Source organism: Canis lupus, chromosome 8, assembly GCF_048164855.1.
Source record: "Canis lupus baileyi chromosome 8, mCanLup2.hap1, whole genome shotgun sequence".
Classification (NCBI taxonomy): Eukaryota; Metazoa; Chordata; class Mammalia; order Carnivora; family Canidae; genus Canis; species Canis lupus.
In genome coordinates, this window is record NC_132845.1 from 45,068,934 (window position 1) to 45,088,553 (window position 19,620).

General features: G+C 43.6%; 1 protein-coding gene across 3 annotated transcripts in view; it reads right to left on the bottom strand.

Moving 5' to 3' along the window:
* Positions 1-19,620, bottom strand: part of GRIN2A (glutamate ionotropic receptor NMDA type subunit 2A) — a 546,601-nt gene that overhangs the window by 65,982 nt on the left and 460,999 nt on the right. For all 3 annotated transcript variants that reach the window (XR_012035468.1, XM_072835762.1, XM_072835761.1), the window contains exons 6-9: positions 14,329-14,534; positions 8,589-8,757; positions 8,327-8,480; positions 2,118-2,243 (exon numbers count right to left, since the gene is read on the bottom strand). Coding sequence is in view for 2 of the 3 variants with exons in the window: in XM_072835762.1 (XP_072691863.1) it covers positions 2,118-2,243; positions 8,327-8,480; positions 8,589-8,757; positions 14,329-14,534 (655 nt within the window). In the remaining variant the exon portion in view is untranslated. The remainder of the gene's footprint in view (positions 1-2,117; positions 2,244-8,326; positions 8,481-8,588; positions 8,758-14,328; positions 14,535-19,620) is intronic.

Consider the following 19,620-nt stretch of genomic DNA (forward strand, 5'->3'; position numbering starts at 1 on the left):
ACCAACAGACAAGTCACTATCATTTCTGGAGAGCTTCCACAAGCAGATGAGCAGGAAACAAAAAGCCTTGAGGTAATGGTTGGGCCGGGGAGTTGGCGTGCTAGATTCCTTGCTTTATGATAGTCTTTGAAGTGTGCGCTTCAGCCAAAGGAGGAACGACTGCATGTGATAGCCTCTGGATCTTTTTTTTTTTTTTTTGTCTCCCAAGATATATCCCTGATTTATCTACTTATCTCCAGCCAAGTCCAAACCACCGTAATCCTTTCTCTCAGAAAACTGACACCCTCTTAATAGAAAACTAACACCTAACTAACTCGCTCCATCCACTGCTACTTGCCCATCCTGTTGTCCTGACAGAGCAGCCCTAGTGATGTGACCTTCCCACATTGCATATGTTTCGTCCCACCTCTTCCCTTCATCTTGTATCACTGCCCACCTTACTCATTGACATCTTTTCTGTTCCATCAAGATTGATTCCCTGACAAGGCCTTTGCATTTGCTGTTCCCTCTGTGTGAAATGCTTTTCCTTCTGTTTTTCACTTGATGTCTCATCCTTCAGATCTCAGCTCAAATGTCATGTCTTCCAAAAGTTCTTCCCTGATTGGTCATCTCATCTAAAGTAATGGCCCCCTCCCTCATCACTTCACTTTGGTTTCTATTCCCCTTTTCCTTGAGATTTATTACCATCTGTGATTATCGATGTATGTGTTCACATGTGGTCTTCACAACTAAATCCTCAGCTCTCTGGGGGTCAGCAAGTCTCTATCCAACCTACCATGTTGTCCCCCTGCACTAGCACAGTGCCTGGCCCATTGTACTCACTCAGTAAATACTCATTAAAGAAATGCATGAATTCACAAACAGCACAAACTCCATAAATGTGAACACTGAGGTATGGTCACTCACAGAATACCATCTCAGGTCCCACTCTGTTGGGAGCTCCTTATAGGTTGGTTACATGACCCTCTTAGTGGAGGCTGAAAATTCTCCCATTTTAACACAAAATGATTATTTACAGCATTTTCACTGTGTTTGGTTGATGGGAGATGGTTTACGTAGTAACCACCACTTTTCAATGGTGAAGAAGTGGGAGGCTTTCTTTAAAACTAAGTTCCTCCCTGGTTATTGGCCTGTTCTAATGGCTTTATAAAAAATAAAATTTAATTTGACCTAATGCTAACAATAATTTTATAACTGAAACAGAAGTTATGACATTATACCAATAAAGAAAAGTAATCCTAAAACTAAGTTCCTAACAGATTGCCATGACCTGCTGGCTGTTTCCAATTCTGAATCTTCCAAGTGAAAACAGTACGTGGCAAATTCAAGTGCCTTGATTTTGCGTGACTGTTATGAAAGGCCTGCTGTCTTCTACCAACTTAAGTCATGTTTTGGGAAAGAGATTTGGTCCTGGCAGCAGCCTTTGGAGCCATCCACTTAGGACTTGTTGTGCACGGAGGAACATTCACTCAGAGTGATGTAATGTGTTTATGTCTATAACATGAATATTAGTTTTGCATAGGAGCCTCTTAATAAGCTATAGCCAATGAGTGTCACCCAATGCAATTTACTATCTCCTGATGGCAGTTTTATCAAGTATAATGCACTAAGGTCAGGCACTGCCAAGAGGAAAATGTAATTCTTTGGGGGAAAGTACCACTTTATAATTATTTTTATCATCAAATGAACACAAGCGTGATTCAGTAGTCTGGAGAATGTTCTTAAGCTAGGTTCTATAAAAGCCATTTTCTCTGCATAGACTGAAGGTGAGATTCACTGCAATCTTAACATTTCTTTTGACACAGATTTTAAAAGTTAATTGCCAGAAAGACTTCTTCAAATCTGCTCTCTCGACAAATTGTCAGTAGTTTCCACCTAACAAGTACAGGTTCCACATGATAACAGGATGAAAATGTTTCATTTCGTTTGATCCCCTTTTCAGTTGGAGCAAGCAATCCACAATTGTATGGAATTATGAGTCATACTGGTGACCCAGCTCCATTCATATCATGGGATAGCAAGACAATACAGGGCAATGTGTTCTGAATCAGAAACCTTTGTGGGACATAAATTAAACAGCATCAACTTTGGGTCATACTTATGAGAGGGGGTCTCACCTTTCCCTTTGGCTAAGTTTCTGTTGTATCCAACAGGACTGAAGTACTCGAAGACAAAAACAGCGATGGCGGACACAATGAGCAGCATCACAAACATCATCACCCAGACGGAGGCGCTGAACGGTTCTGCGGGCGAACAGGCCAAAGGAGTGGGACATGGTCAGTTGGCGCATCCTCACAAGCAGGGCTGGCAGGAAGCCCAGAGGTCCACTTGCAGGCTCCCTGAGAAACCCTCCCTCACGTGCCTCCCATCATTCAAAAGAAGCTAGTCATTGTGGATTCATACATCTGCACCATCCTTCACTCCACAAAATATCTGAGGTATTTTATAAGGCTGTATATATAGTAGGATAAAAATAGAGAAAACTGTATGACATTTTCCAAATTGGGCCAAGGATAGTAAAAACAAAATGGGAGAAAGAATGCAAATAAAGAAGCCATCGGGTCCTATGTGATCATAGCATCATCCAGGGGATCAACACTCCGGGGAAAGCAAGATTAGATCCAAATGGTCAGTCCTAAGGCTTCTGCAGATCAGCAAGGGTTTAATTCTTATTTTCATTTTTATCCTTACATGCCAGAGGGATGAGGTGCAGGGAATTCCAGAAGGAAAGAGAGCATTACAGCCTGTTAGAAAAGGCTCATAAAATCATGGGGTTGACAGCAATATCAGAAGGTCATCATCTGCCACCATGACCACCACACTCCCCATCCTGCCCTGAGCTCTGGACCAATGAGATCTCTACAAGTTTAAAATCTTGTTGATGTTGGTCATGGCCTTCAATGTATTTGAAAAGTCATTTGAGGAGATTATGGTCATGGTAATTCAATGAGAAAGCATTGCTTCAAGAGTATAGGCAACTGAAATTATAGATGGATAAATGGTTATTTCTCCCCCAAGGAGTTTACGTCAGCTCATGTTCATTCAGATGTCTCAGAAGGGCAGGCCAAATCACAGGGTTCTAAATCTTAGAACACTCTAGAAAGTTAAGAGATTTTATGTAAAATAAATTAACATTTATATTCAGTCCAATTGAGGATATGAAAAATGAGCTGAATGGAGTCACTGTATCCGTATGTGACACAGATTTGCTAGAAAATTGACAGAGGCTAAAATTTTGAAAAATGAATATATCTCCACCTGAATGCATCATTGGGAAGAAACTGCCCTTGGATACCAATAAACTTATAATCCTTTTCATCATAAGCAAACATTTTCTGAAGGTAAAATATAAGAAGCCCAATAACACCTTTTGAATAGTAGACATTTTATTATTTTTAAATTGTTTTTCTGATGGAGGTGGTAATAATCATAAAGAACTAGACTGGTAGCAAGCCACCTTATGATTAAAGTCTGTGACTACCTAACACAGCTAGAGGTCATCATAAATTCCAATTTAATGAGCTTACTACATCACAAGAAACTAATATGTCCGAAGCTTTAACTACACAGGATAATTTAGAAACTGGAAGGAACGCTTTGCAATGCAGTTTCAAAAGTGCGAATATGTTAAAAAGGAACCCGTAACAACACAGCCTACTCAGTTTGAATAACACAAGATGAATTTGAAGAAATCAATGAGATTGCAACTATATTTTAGTTAAAATTACCTTGGGTAATAACAATATTACATCCCTGAAATCACTGCAATCACTGTAATGAGGTGTATCCAAAAAGGAGAACTAAAGGAATAATTAGGGGATTAAAAATACTGAATATTCAAGATAGGAATAAATGGTAAGGTAATTCTCCAAGTAGGGTATGTTAAAGGCCTGGTGTGTCTTACCAGATCACCATGAGGGGTAAATGAGCATGCACACGGAAAGCGTGTGGTGGTGTGTGTTGCACACTGTACACATGATAAATTAAATGGAATAGTTATCTGATTCTATGGTTAAAGCCAGACCCGATGGTGGTGGTGTGCTGTGTAGGGTCCTGAAAAAGGCATCTTGGTTTAAAACATTATTAACATTAAGTAATCCGGTAACTTCTTTTCTCTGCAGGCTGTGGTAACATTATGAAAACTATTAGGGGGCATCCTTCCTGAATTCTTCATTCACACGTCAGAATCTGTAAACCTGCAGTGGACTTCATTTGGCAGTTGATGCATCCTCATGGGGACACTTACTGTTCCAGAAATTGGGTGGGAGCCTGAACAAGCAACTGATTGTCCAGACGTTTTCCCATTTAGCAGTGACATCTGTCCCTTGAGTTGTGAGCATGGCAGGGGGATAAAAGGATTCTGCTGCACTGTTCTGGTTTTAGTAAGGTAGGTACCTAGGAGTGTCCTGAAGGATTGCTATTCTCTCTACTACCATCACCACCACCACTACCATGGAGAAAAGCGCTGGAATAATGGTGAAGCACCATCTATAATGTCTAAGGAGTACCCCAGAAATATCTTGGGTAGATATGGATTATATCCTCTACTGGTTTATTTTTTTAATATTTTATTTATTTATTCATGAGAGACACACAGAGAGAGGCAGAGACACGGCAGAGGGAGAAGCAAGCTCCTTGCAGGGAGCCCGATGTGGGACTCAATGCCGGGATGCCAGGATCATGCCCTGGGCCGAAGGCAGGCGCTAAACTGCTGAGCCATCCAGGGATTTCCCCCTCTACTGGTTTAAAAGCAAATACAACATTCATCCACAAAGGGACTTCAATCTAGGATACTCTGGGTTGGCATTTCTTTGGATCAAACAATCCAACCTGCTTGGAAAGCCTTTCGGAAGTAACTGAATGGAAATATTGCAAGAGATGCTGCCTCTGTCCTTGAAGAGCTGCTGGTTACATTTTTACACAAACGCTCAGAGGCATTACCTGCAAGTGTTTCCAATGTGAGTTAATGGAGTTTGCGGAGAGAGGATAGGAAATAATGACGAGCAATGCAATCAGATTTTGAATGTTTGGGTTCTTCCAGATGACTGAGCCAGTGAATGGAAAAATGTAGCTTAGCATGGTTGGTTCATTATGACTTTCAAAACCTGCAGATAATGACCATAAATAAGGGGGTGCACAATTGAATAGGGATGTAATTTAGTGACTGGAAAAAATATTAAGCCTACTGTGTCAAAACAGCTTTGAAAATAGTTTCCTCTGGCTACGATGTATTTTATTTTCTTTTTAAAGATACAGTAGGAAGAATAAGGAGGAAAGGAGGCTTGGCTTAACTTAGTAAAAATACCTGATTTGTTATGGAAATGCTGTACTAATGCAGGTAAGACAAAAATCTAGGGGAACCTGGGTTGAGGCCAGATTTTATATTAGCGACCCCCCCCCGTTTTTTTTAATGAGCCAAGCCAGTTGATGGTATTTTTTTTTTCACTCTGTTTGAATTGGAAAAAACGTTCACTCTAGTTCACTATGGAGATATGTCAACAACTTGTGAAAAGAAACAGATCTCTGGGAGCGCCTGAATGGTTCAGTAGGTTGAGCGTCTGACTCTTGATTTTGGCTCAGGTCATGATCTCAGAGTCAAGATGGAGCCCCAAAATGGGCTCCATGCTGGGCGTAGAGCCTGCTTGGGATTCTCCTTCTCCCTTGTCCCTCCTGCTACTCGCTCTCTCTCTCAAAAAAAAAGATATGAGGAAGGGAAGAAGGAAGGAAGGTGGAAGGAAGGAAGGAAGGAAGGAAGGAAGGAAGGAAGGAAGGAAGGAAGGAGTGAAACTGAACTCTTTCCATTCTTTCCATGAACTCACTTCCTCTAAACTTTTTTTAACCTCCAGGGCCAAAGAGCCCTGTTAAAGGGTCTGCTAGGGAGTGGGACACCACGACAAGGAGAGTGGCTCATGCGCGAGGGTCCACCCAATCATTGTTAAGAATCTGCACGTTGTCTCTATCAGCTGCATTTTTCATGGTGCTGTGAGGCTCCTTTACTGAGAGAGGGGTCCCTTATCCATATCAGACCAAGACACAAAGGGAACATAATGAGGTGTGTATCTGTCAAGGTCCACATTATTCCAATAAAGGTGACGAGAATGGAAGCGGGGAGTGCAAAATCAAATCCACGGAGAGCGGTAAGGATTTCAACGGCTTAAATGGATTATCAAAAATGGAAATAGCAAATCCATATGTCTCCGTGAGTGAGGCAGTATCCAAAATCCTGTTAGTCAACGTTTCACTCAAGAGAATGAATGAAGCACAGACAGCTTCCCTGGAAGCCATCGTGACATACCAAAGAAGATGGTAGGAGAACAAGACTGTGGGCTTGAAGCGTGTGTCCACAAAGTGCTAGCTCTCTAATAGACAAAGGTTCTTCTGTGTGGGTCTGGAAAAATGCAAGAAATTTACTGACTTTGATCTGGCTCCCCTGTATCATGCAATTTTCTTTTGGGGTCAGTGTTTGCCTTAGCCTTCCCAAATCTGGGACAAACCCACGGATGACGGGGGTGCTAAGGAGAATGAAATTTGAATCCTACAATCTTCAAGGTAGTCACTGTCAAAAACTGTTGATAACCAAACATCCCACACAATACTTTTCTTTAAAGAAAAAATAAGTAATGCTTGCCTTTGTCCCATGCAGTTTCTGCCTCTCTGACCAGGCCGCATCAGGCATATATACACACAGCGCTAAAGAAAACAAGATGAGGGACAGAGGGACACCTGGGTGGCTCTGCAGTTTAGTGTATGCCTTTGGCTCAGGATGTGATCCCAGAGTCCCAGAATTAAGTCCCACATTGGGCTCCCCTCAGGGAGCCGGCTTCTCCTTCTGCCTGTGTCTCTGTCTCTCTCCCTATGACTCTCATGAATAAATAAATAAAAATTTTTAAAAAAATTTAAAAAAAAATAAAACAAGATGAAAGTCGAGCTCTACCTTGCTCTAAAAAAAGAAAGAAAAAAGAAAGAAAGAAAGAAAGAAAGAAAGAAAGAGAAAGAGAAAGAAAAGAAAGAAAAAGAAAGAAAGAGAAAGAAAGAAAGAGAAAGAAAGAAAGAAAGAAAGAAAGAAAGAAAGAAAGAAAGAAAGAAAGAAAGAAAGAAAGAAAGAAAGAAATCCTGCCCTACGACACAGCAATTGCACTGCTGGAGATTTACCACAAAGATACAGATGCAGTGAAACGCCGGGACACCTGCACCCCGATGTTTCTAGCAGCAATGTCCACAATAGCCAAACTGTGGAAGGAGCCTTGGTGTCCATTGAAAGATGAATGGATAAAAAAGATGTGGTTTATGTATACAATGGAACATTCCTCAGCCATCAGAAATGACAAATACCCACCATTTGCTTCAACGTGGATGGAACTGGAGGGTATTATGCTGAGTGAAGTAAGTCAATCGGAGAAGGACAAACATTATGTGGTCTCATTCATTTGGGGAATATAAAAAATAGTGACATGGAATAAAGGGGAAAGGAAAGAAAATGAGTGGGAAATATCAGAGAGGGAGACACAACATGAGAGACTCCTAACTCTGGGAAACGAACAAGGGGTAGTGGAAGGGGAGGTGGGCGGAGGGTTGGGGTGACTGGGTGATGGGCACTGAGGGGGGCACTTGACAGGATGAGCACTGGGTGATATGCTGTATGTTGGCAAATTGAAATCCAATAAAAATAATTAAAAAAGAAATCTTTTATATCAAAACATAAATTTATGAAATAGTTGAGAGTAAGGAATTTCATCCCTTACAAACCAGACAGCTTGAAGGATAGTCACATTTAAAGTATGATTCCATTAATTTTCAATCAGTGTATGCTCTTCAGACTACTTGTATTTTGTTTATCGGAGTGCTGGTATAAATCACTGCGTGGTCATCATCATTTCACCCTCACATCCAGTAAATAAACGGCTGTCATGCCAGCGAGGGATGGAGGATGGGAACGAGGATGCCGGATAAAGGCTTATGGGCTGATTTAAATGAACTGTGGACAGACAGGTTTATTTATTTTGTAACGTTTTCAAGGCTCTGAGACATATATCCACTGATCTACATTCTACACAATCAAGACCAGTATCTGAATATGTGATTGTGTTTTCAACAGATAGTTCCAAGTCAGAGAGAAATGAAAGATGTTAATGGCTGGGGCAGGGGCGGGGGTGGGGGGAGGATTGAATTGAAATGATTCAAATAGGACTCACTCTGGAGTGTGCTGATGGCGCTACATGGAACTGACCAAGGTCCTACCTGGTTCCATCCTTTGAGCAAAGACAAATAGCTACAATTGCTACAGTTCCCTATTAGGAAAACAGTAGTGACCGTGACGTTCACATACCTAGAAAAGCAGAAGGTGAGACAGTGCCGTTGCTTCTTGAAACCATGACACTGATCCCTGTCTCCACGAAGGGCACAGAGAAATCCACCACTTCAGAGCGCTCCTCATTGATGGTGAGGGAGCCAACGGCCATGACCGCCCGTTGGTAGACCACCTGTATGCAAGGCAAAGGAGGACAGGGATTTAATTTTTCCTTCCCACCACTCCCAAGCATCGCAGGTGTAGAGGCCGGATGGGAGCCCGCAGGAGGAAGGCCACTTACTTCGCCAATCATCCCGTTCCACACGTTGTTGACTTTCTTGCCATGCTTCCCGTTAGTCACCAGATAAAGGTCGTAGGTGAACTTCACGGTGCGGGAAAGCTTCTTCAGGATATCGATGCAGAAACCTTTGCAGCATTTTTTAACGTTCATTCCCTCATTGGTTGAATTGCTGTAGGAAAAACCCCGAGATTGTAGAGTATTAGCACCGCAAGATTTGTTCATAGTCATTACCAAACACACTTCCACTGTTTTCCGTGCGGGAAAACATGAGGAGGTGGCTTTTTCGAGGACATGCAGTAGTTTACGTCGGCAAAAGTAGAAAGTGTTCTTAATTGTGACAGCAGCCATGACAACGGCTAACTTTTACCGAGTTATTATTATTTTTACCGTGTACCATGCTTCCTAACCATTGTTGAAATAAACTTCAAGGTATTTCTCTTAGTTAATAATGTTTCCCCCATTGTACCGTTGAGAGTTGCCACCTCTTATTCTTAAGTTTATGACACCTACAGCATCTTTAGGCCAGAGTTCAGGCACAGGATCTCAGCAGAATTAAAAAGCTTACGGGAAAATGGAAAAGGGACAGAAGACATGAAATTCTCCACCGAAGGAGGGTTTTGCTTTATCCTATCACCGCAAATAGAGGTTTGCAACCAAAGAGAAGAAATAAAGGTGACTTACTTAGGGAAGGCACTTTCCTTCCTGAGGAAAATGTGGCTGAGAATCAGAAGACCCAGGATCCACCTGGTGCCTGACTCCATGGACTTAATGTGTCTTGATGGAGTCATCTGTCAAGTGCGGGCTCATTCCTAACACTTTCCCACCCTCCCTATATGGCAGGAAGTATACAAAGTGACACTATGAAATAGCAATGCCCTTTTGCAGGAAAAATCCCTATTACTGCAGTCTTAAAAGCCATCATCACCTACCAAGGTGACATACTTTGCTTTGTGCCAGCCACCTCACTTTATTTACCTGGCCAAGTCCTATTCAAAGGACGTATAAAAATCAGAAATGCCTTTAAAAAGGAAAGAAACAGGGTCTTCCCAATTAACAGCTACTACTTAGATGACTCATGGAGGAAGATCAAGACCTCTCTGGGCAATACACCCGGTCCACCTTGCGCTGGGGCATTTGGTTTAGCTCAACTCCCCGAGTCATGCATGTCATGAGATATGTGCTCTGGATATTCCATGGCTGGCACACCCACACATCAGATGGTTACCTAAGCACTACATTGATGTTTATGGAAATCCAACATCACAATAGGAAAATACTTCCATTTCCATATCACAGGGGAAAAAAAGTAGGTTACACAGTGTTACATACAGAACAGTCCTAGCTATATAAAAACAGATGAGCTTATGAAATATCTGGATGGAAAAACAATGAAATACAAAGCACAGCTATTTTTGAATGGTGAGAAATTACTTTTTCTCTTTTTCCTATTTTTAGGTTTTTCCCCCACAAATTAACTGCAGTGAGTATATACTACATATATAATTAGATATACACACACATCAAGTACCATTGATGTCTATCTATGCCCATGAAAGGGGGTAGATTTGACAATGTGACTTTGAGGAACGGAAACAGGTTGCAAAATGCCATAAACATGATAGAAATGTGTCCTAAGTACATTAAACCAATGACATGTCCAAATATGACCTCCTTGGTACCTATCTGTGGCTCATTAAAAAACATGCAAGAGCCAACTCTCTCTTTTTTCCTGGCCACCATGGGCCACACATTGATGCTCCTTCTCTACCTCTTCCCTCTGCTCCCTCCCTTCCTCTATCACAGGGTCTTCCTTCCCCTGGTCAGGATTCCTAGGAGAGTCTGGATAGGAGTTATGAACGCCCCTGGCTTAAGATCCAGGGTCACAGGCACACGGTGATATTCTTTGGCCTCATGGAGAACCTCAGCCAGTTAGTGAGTTGATTATCTCCCCATGTCTCCTAATGCCAGGTTTATTTCTAGATACAGCCATCATTAATACATTTTCAACCAACAAGCCACCACTGAGTACCCACTATGTATAAGACATGCAATTAAGCACTAAGGACAAGGGATGAGAAGACATGTAGCAAATGCGACAGATGAATTTCTCAGATTTCTCAGAGAGATTATGAAAACACAGACCAGCTTGTAATTGGCAACTTTCATTGGTTCCAATCACAGCCCTTGTGTACATGTGAAGGGGGGTGTCACTTGACTATACAAACATCTGAGAAATGGCGCTCGATGCATTCTTTCCCTGCTCCCACCAATCACCCGAAAGTAAAGGTGGCCCATAAAAGTCAATGTGGGGAAACGACTCCAATAAGGAATCTAGTTCAGCTCCAGTTTCCCAGCATGCCCAGTGGATAGGATCGCAGCCATGCAGGTTGACAGCACTGCCACCAGGTCCCAGGTCTGCTCCTAACAACCAAGAAGACACACATGAGTGTCTTCACTAATGAGCCTCAGTTTGCTCACTTGCAAACTGAGAAGGCTGATGCTTACCTTGCAGGATAGTCGGGGAGATTAAATAAAATAAAGCATCTAAAGCACGTCTCGCATAAATGCTTAGAAATACATTTCCTCTCTTCTCACCGACAATCTGACAGTTTGGGGGATTAATCGACAGTGTGGCCATTTCCCCTGACATATCAAGCCAGATCATTTTTCCTCAATTTTCTCTTCATGCCTTAACACCCAACTAACAGATGACGAGAGATGCTTGATTTCTCAGCTCATTTCCTCTTACCTATGTTTTTAGAAGACTGATGTGTGTCCTAAAGACCCCACCATTCACCAGAAGTGAGAGACAAAGAGTTTTCCCTGGGAGACTATCACCAAGAAAAATATAACCATGTTACCTAACAGAATCCTTCTTAGAGCCAATCAGCCTGCCTCAAAGATATTACCTGTAGGAAATGCAATTGATCTGATCTGTGTTAATGTTGGGATGAATGGGTCCCAGTGATTGCCTATGGCTTTCAAAGACTTTAATGACACCTAGATGTGCAGTCAACTTGTCATGTCGCCAAGTGGGGAAGGGAAGCTGCAAGCCGCCACCTCCCACAGCAACCAAAAATGTGCATTTGAACCTGTTAATCTGTTTATAGTCTCCAGTAAAGAAAAAGTCAATTCTTTTAAAGAGAGTAATTTATTGGGGGGTTCATTTTCTCCATACAAATGTGGCTCAGGGCTCACTGCCCTATGTTGTCAGCTCCAAGGCTTCTGATGTTAAAGATTTAAAGCTCCTATTACTGGCTGTGAAGCCCAAGAGGCTCTACTCGATTGGCCTTATTGAAACAAAGAAGGCGCTGCTGTCATAAAGGAGGTCCCCCTACAGAGGGAAGAGTCTTTGCTTTGTGACAATCTCTCTGCTTTCTTCATCTGACCAAGTTGTGCTCGAAGAACGCCCACCCCAATCAATATCTCCTTGGACAACTTTCCCACATTTACCCCTTCTGTCTCCTGCCCAGCTCATCACTCTCTGGCATTGCCCTGGGCTTCCTTTTGTTTCCCACACCTGCTGATCTCTTTCCTCCCCCAGGGCCTTTGCACCTGCTGCTCCCTCTACCCGGAAGGCTCTTCCCTCTGTTCTTCACATGTTCATCATCCTTTTCTACCTCATCTTACGCCTCACTGGTGTGAGCTAACGAAGCTCCACATACTTCAAGTTACTCTCTCATCACACTAGTTGTATCTTTCACAAGGTTTATCATAACATGGATATGATGTCCTGGTCTTTTATTGGTTGACTTGTTTTCTTCTTAACTGTGTACACTCCATACTGCAAGACCCTGGTCTTCTCTGTTCACTGATGTATGGTCTGTTCCCAGCACTGTGCTTAATGTATATTTATTTATTGACTAATCTATTCAGAATATTAACTCCAAAGAGGCTCCTCATTGATTAAAAAAAAAGAATTTTCTGCAAACGAAAATGTGCCTTCAAAATACATTTTGCAATCATATTTTTAAAAAATTATCTTTATCCCAAGTGCTGAGCTCTGGGGATCTGCATCTCGTATAATGACTTACATCAGAATTCAGAATGTGGGAAGATAAGTAGCCATTCACTTGTCTGTTTAAGCATTATCAACACTGGTGTGTCATATTTCATGCTTGTCACTGAGCATACAGACACGTAAGCCATGTTTCCAATATTTAGGTAGCTCATACTCCAGTGGGCAGGGGGAGGTGGGGCTTTATAGGCCATAAAAACAGGTGATAGAGAGATCCAACGGTATGCACTGAATGTTTGGGTTCCTTTGAATTCATATGTTGAAACCCTAAACTCCAGTGTGATAGTGTTAGGAGGTGGGGCCTTTGGGAGGTCCAGAGGTCAGAGGGTGAAGCCCTCATGAATGGGAGGAGCACCCTTAGAACAAGACAGGAGAGCTTGCTTCCTTTCTGTCTCCGCTCCAGCATGTGATGATACTGAGAGAAGAAGGCCGTCTGTAAACCAGACACCTTGCTGGTGGACTCCCAGCCCTCAGAATTATGAGAAACAAGTCTCTCTTTTTTTTTAAGCCACGTCATCTGTGGTGACTTGTCACAGTAGCCTGAACACACTAAGGCACAGAGACACACCCTGGGTTCTGTGGAATGAGGGACCACAAACTCAACTTGGGAAGGAACTTAAAGTTCACGGGAGAATTATCTGGATGACAGGAAGGGCTCAGAAAAATATGGATAGGGGTGCCTGGGTGATTCAGTGGTTGAGCATCTCCTTTGGTTCAGGTCGTGATCTCTAAGTCCTGGGATCGAGTCTCCCATCAGGCTCTCCTGCAGGGAAACTGCTTCTCCCTCTGCCTGTGTCTCTGCCTCTCTCTCTGTATTTCTCAACAATAAATAAATAAAATCTTTAAAAGAAAAGAAAATATGGACAAAAATACTCCAACGGTAGGCCTTTTCCTTTGGCAAAATCCCCACAAGGATGTGTCTTTATTTGTGTTTGCACTAGAAAGACTAGACTCGGGGTCATGGACTTGGTCATGAAGCTTTATGCTTCCCTAAAAGGCTGACAGGTTAAGGACAAACTTCACCAGAAGCTCTCACAAAAACTGTCAGTTCTTCCTTCGATTGTTAATAAAAGAGGAAACGGCACAGATGTGATACTGGCTTACTGTCGGTGAGCTAGGAAACCACCAGAAGGGCAGGTCTACACTGATCACATCAGAAAGTCATATGGAAGGTGTACAATGACCCCCAGCTGGAGAGAAGTTTTCAAAGTTTTTGAAGAGTTTGTATCTGGGATATATATTAAAAAAAAAAAAAAAAGATGGAAGGGAGTAGATGGATGTGCAGGGTTGGAGGACGAACCAGCCAGAAAAATAAAAAAAGTAATAATAATTTAAGGTGAGACCGAAGGGGAAGTTTGAGTCAGCACAGTGGTTAAGAATATGGAGTTGGACGGAGCAGCGTCTGAGTCCTAGCTCATCCGTTCACTCATTGAATGGCTTTGAGCATTTTTCTGAATCTCCCCATAACTCAGTTTAAATACCTAAAACCACTTACCTCCTATTGCTGTTGCTGGAATTAAATGAAAGTAAGCCACCTGGCGCAATTCCAGTTATTTATTTCAGTCTTTAAAACACCCCTAATATCATAGATCATCATATAGTATTATAATGGTCTATTTTATATGACATTTTATTATGGTATTATGGACACCACCATTGTCGATGACACTGGCTATTTGTAAAGGATTGGGTGCGTTCACCCAATGGCCTCCCCAGACTCACTTGATCTTGACGAACTTCCGACATGGCACGGTGTTCCTCACACATGTCTCGGTCAGCGGGTCTATGTCTTCCACGATGACAAAGGGGGCTTCCTCTAGGGTGACGATGCTCAGATGGTTGTCGTCTGGCTCACAGTCTGAGAAGGATTTGTACCTCGGCCACACGGCATGCCTCAGGCTCAGGCTCTGGTTCTCCCACTTGCCCACCTGCATCAGAAAGACAAAGGCACATCTGTGCTTTCTGGCAGCGCCAACTTCTAGAAAGGTGAGTCCTTCCCCATAAGAGGAACGAGAACCCCTCCTGATCCTCAGGGCTTTGCTGCGACCTACTTCAACATATGCTTCTGTTTATATGCTAAGAAACATAAGGATAAAGGGAAAGCAGAATATTGGGCAGTCTCCATGCCCTGGCCTCCCCCAGGCTAATGAATACGGTGGTGGCGCCCATGCATGGAGAGGAGTAGAGCTTCCTCAGGCGACCCTCATGTCCTGCCAGAAGTCGGGGACCCCTGATGTCATGAGAGCAGCAGGGGCTTTCCTAATCAGAGAAGTCTTGCCTGGGATCGCCACCCTCTGCCACTTTCTAGCTACACAAACCCGGGGAAGCTCTGAACCACTGTGAACATCTGTTTCCTCCTCTGTAAACAGCACACCTCCACCTGCTTTATAAGGACCTTGTGGCGATCAAATACGATGATCTGTGAACAGCACGCAGCCCAGTGCCCGGCACGTAGCAGGGACTCCATACTCTTAGGTACAGGAGGGAGATGGGGAGGAGATATTTTTAAAGATGCTAAAGCGAAGAGGAAGAGGAAGAAGAAGATGATATGGAAGAGCCAAAAAAAAAAAAAAAAAAAAGGCAGGAGGATTGACGGGAGAGTCGACACAAGGAGGACGCACAGGAGAGGAAATCAGGAGTGTCACATCGAGCTCAGATATGGTTCTATTTAAGTTGCAAAGTAACGTGAGCTGTTATTAATCTGGCCCGGAGCGGAGACTTCCAGCGCTCAGCACTGCACCAAGTCCTGTCAAAATAGGATCGATCTGTTCCCTCTGAGCAGCAGTCGGCATGTTAGTGAAATCAGATTGAAGGCTGTATGTTTTGAACCTTGATTTTATTTGACAGCTTATTGGCACTATTCATATACACACCGGGGAGGGAAAGCTGCTCCTAGCATTGCGCTTCCTCCTTCCTCCCGCTCCCAGGCGCAATTGCTTGACACCACAGGTCAGCGCTTTATTTGTAATACCAACCTCAAGGAAACACCTCGTCTGAAAAGCTAAGTGCCAAGTCCGGGCTTGTCTGTGTTGACGTGACTCACTGACCTCCCTTCCTGTAATGTGAGTGTCGCCAGAAATGAATTTCAGGCCCGTAAAGAGAATTCAGACACGCCGGGCACCCGAAGGGGTGATGGGGTGGGAGGAGATGCTCCCTCAGATTGCCTTGTCATTTGGACCTGGAAAATGTTTGCTGCTCTTACTGAAACATTCCACGTGGCCGATTACAAAACTGTCCGGCATCGCTGATACCCTCCCTTTTAAGACAGGAAAGGCAATAGAATGATTTGGTCAAACAGACACGTTCATCTCCCCGAGCTGGGATGTGTAACGCAGGCTGGAGAGAATGTGGAGCCCATCAGATTCATTAGTCACTCAACGCGGATTTACTGAACACCAACTATGTGTGTTTGGTAAGTTCGTGTTGAGTGTGAAGGAAGGGGTCAGATGATGCAAAGCCTTGCAGGTCCTCGTAGGGAGCTGAGACCGATGATGGATAAAACTGAATAATCCCTGCCTTGGCAAAGTCACTTGACCTCTCTGAACTTCACGTTCTCTACCTGCAAAATGCAACAGGATGTGCCCTTAAGGACTGTAAGGAGCTTCGTTCGGGTGAGCCAAAATGTCCAGGAAGCGTTGAGCCCGTAACATACACGGTAACTGCCATCATTTTATTATCGCTGTGGTTTGCATTTAAGACTTTGCTCAAATATCAACTGACCTCTAAGGGCATACCTGCCTTCCCTAGTAATAGAGAACTTTGCACCTGTCCACCCCAGCTCTTTGGCGCTATAATTATGACAGTGTCACTTTTGAGCTTGCCTTTGTAGTCAGGAAATGTATCGATATCGCCAGCTACTCTGAGCCCTACAGATCCCCAGGGTAAGGGCTGTTATTCCAACTTTGCAGTTCAGAGAACTGAAGCTGGGAAGCAGTTGGGACCAGGGCCACACCACAGGGCTGTGTGAATCCAAAGGTGCTTCTATTAAGTGACCCGTGGTAACCATGTTATGGCTCAGAGACCCTTGCTCCCCTGCAGAGACAGCCCTGAAAGTCCCAAGAAATGGAAATTAAGGCAAAGACCATTTAGCCTTTGATGATGTCATTGAGGGCGTCACTGTACCCTCACCTGTGGAGTCAGGCAAAGGTTCCCGCCCAAGGCCGACTGGCTCCTGGGAGAGAGGCCATGAAGGTTTATGAGTTCCTGGAGTTCAGTGACTCCCCAAATCTCCCCTAAGTTATTCTCTCCCTTCTCCTGGCTAAGTAAGCACCCACCAGTCAGCCAAGGAGGCTGGAAGCAAGCTATGAGTGGAAAAAGTTGAACAGAGCCAAAGCCTCTGTGTCAGGGCTGCGCTGCATCTCGAGAGGTCCCATCACCTCCTCTGAGTCCAACAGGCTGTCCAGATAGGCTCCCCAAGTCCCCAAATCCCCGCTCCAGGATTCTATATACCCCCACATAAGGGGTAGGAGGAGACTTTCCCCTTCTATGTGCACGTTCACAAGGGACTATAACTGAGTCAACCCAGTGCTTGTAGACAGGATTAAGAGGGATCCATTCAATCCATAAGGATTTGTGGAGTGGCCACTAGGTGTCAAGCAGCACATGAGACACCAAGGAGACCATGGAACACGCAATGAAGTTTTTACTTTGCACGGAATGTCTATGCTAATTGGGAAAACAGGCCTGAGTCAGATAATTGCACAAAGACACACCATACAACCTGGGTGGAAGAAAGAAAAAAAAATGGGTCTAAGAGAACAGATGAGTGAAGGAAGGGGTCGGATGATGCAAAGCCTTGCAGGTCCTTGTAAGATGAGCACTAGGTGTTATTCTATATGTTGGCAAATTGAACACCAATAAAAAATAAATTTATAAAAATAAATAAATAAATAAAATTAAATAAAAAAAAAAAAAAGCTAAGATTTACCCTACTAGTGTATCTAGTCTGTTAGCCAGGGTGGGAAAGCTGGATGGAAGCCACCAGGGATATGCGTCCATATGTAACCTGCCCGGAGTCTTATGTCCCCCTCAGTTCATCTCTGTCTTCTTTTTCATGATGGAAAATTTTAAACTCATACGAAAGCGGGAGAGTATAATGAATCTCCATGTTCCCATTATCTAGCTGCAATAATTACTAACTCATGACCAATCTCATTTCGTTTATACTGCCACCCACTTCTCCGGTATCATACTGAAGGAACTCCCAGACAGGGTAACATTTCATTCATAAATCCTTAAATCGATTTAAATATCTAATCTCTATTTGCTTAATAATATTATACCCCAACAAGCTATGTCTTTCTCTGATTAGATTACACTTCCCCAGCCTAGGAGGGATTCCACACAGGCAGTGATTGGTTTCTCTGAGGTCCACAGCTTCTAACTCAGGGCCCTGCACAAGAAGAGACTTAATGGGACAGGGACAGCTGTCGATGGAATGAAGGAACATTCGACCTGAATTTTTAAAAACGTCTATGAGTCAGAAGATACTAGTAGACTCGATCAGCCTGTCCATACTGGCCTCAGCTACGGGATCTTGCACTCTGAGAAAAATATTGAAATACCGAACCTGCATTCTCTCCCTCACTCATGCTTCACTTTGACTTCAGTCCCCCGGACGCAGAGCCATTGAGAGTGGCTGCCCAACAGCCTGTGTATACATTTTCCAGACAGAGCCGAGACCATCATGCCAATGCCGATTTAATAGGGGCTCCGGCCGCACTGAGGTGTTCAGGAGGATGGCAAGCTTCAATGGAATAAACTCTGAATTGAGAAGAAACTTCAGTCACACCATCTGGACTTGCCTCAGTGTCCACAGGCACTAAATGGATACAGAATATGAATGCTCCACATGCCTTTCTCTAAAAGTCATGTCCAAGACAGAAGAACCCTGTACCCTCTGAGGACAGTAGTAATCAATCTCTCTCCCTGCTCTCATCTTTGAGCTGATAGTGACTGTCCTGCTATGCTCTAAACTGAACCTTCTCCTGGCTCCCAAACCCCTCCAGAATCGTGCATGCCCCATGGGGCAGAGCCTGTAACTTTAGATCAGCAGTTACTGCCTGACCAGGAGGAGCTGTGCATTCCCAAGCTGCACCACATTTCCTCCCAGGGTAAGTTTTCTTTTTTTTCTTTCCCCCAGGGTAAGTTTTCAATGCATCAGAGCAAATGAAGTGATACAGTCTCTGTTGAACACACGGTCCTATTTCTGAAGCTCAAAGGGAAAATGAAGTCCCAGGAGGCCTTGCCTAGTCCACAAGACTAGGACAGGAAGGTGTACCTGTGTGTGTGTGTTGGATACAGGCACCTACGGATCCATCGACGTCCCAGGGATCAGCCTCATCCCTACGGGACCCTTCCCTTCTCTCCCTCACATGGAACAGAGGGAAAATCTTCAGAATCATTAATACCATGATCTTCAGAAGAGTCAGACAGGTTCAAATCCCACCACGGCCCTTAGCTATGTGACCATGTGTGAGTCACATGATCTTTCCGAACTTCAGTTTCCCCAACCACCAAATGACAATATTTCAATTTTGTCATTGTGAGGGTTTTAAGTGACACAATGATGGCAAATGTCTCTGAATACACAGTTCCTGGCGCACAGCAAGTTCTCCATATGTGGCACTATTATCATCGATTCAACATCTTTTAAGCCTCTCTTTGGGAAATCGGGAAACCTCTGCATCAGAAGCACTCACTGAATTCCCATGACAACATGCCTTTGACCTTTAATCTCACTGGGTCTTGGTCTCCTCTCCTGTAACAGAGAGATGGGGGCTAAGGGTAGACTGATGATCTCTATAGTTTTTGGGACCCAAGGTTCTGTGCCAAGTGCAGGAAAAGTTGCCCTCTCAGCTTGCTCCTTACTGGGATCAGGGCAATGACTAGATCATTAGGAAGGGGTCAATGATGATAGCGTGGCTCACAACTTGATGTTTAATTCTGGAGAGTGGCTACGTGCCACCAGAGGCCGGGGAAATGACATGCCTCACTCTGAAGAAGACATGATAG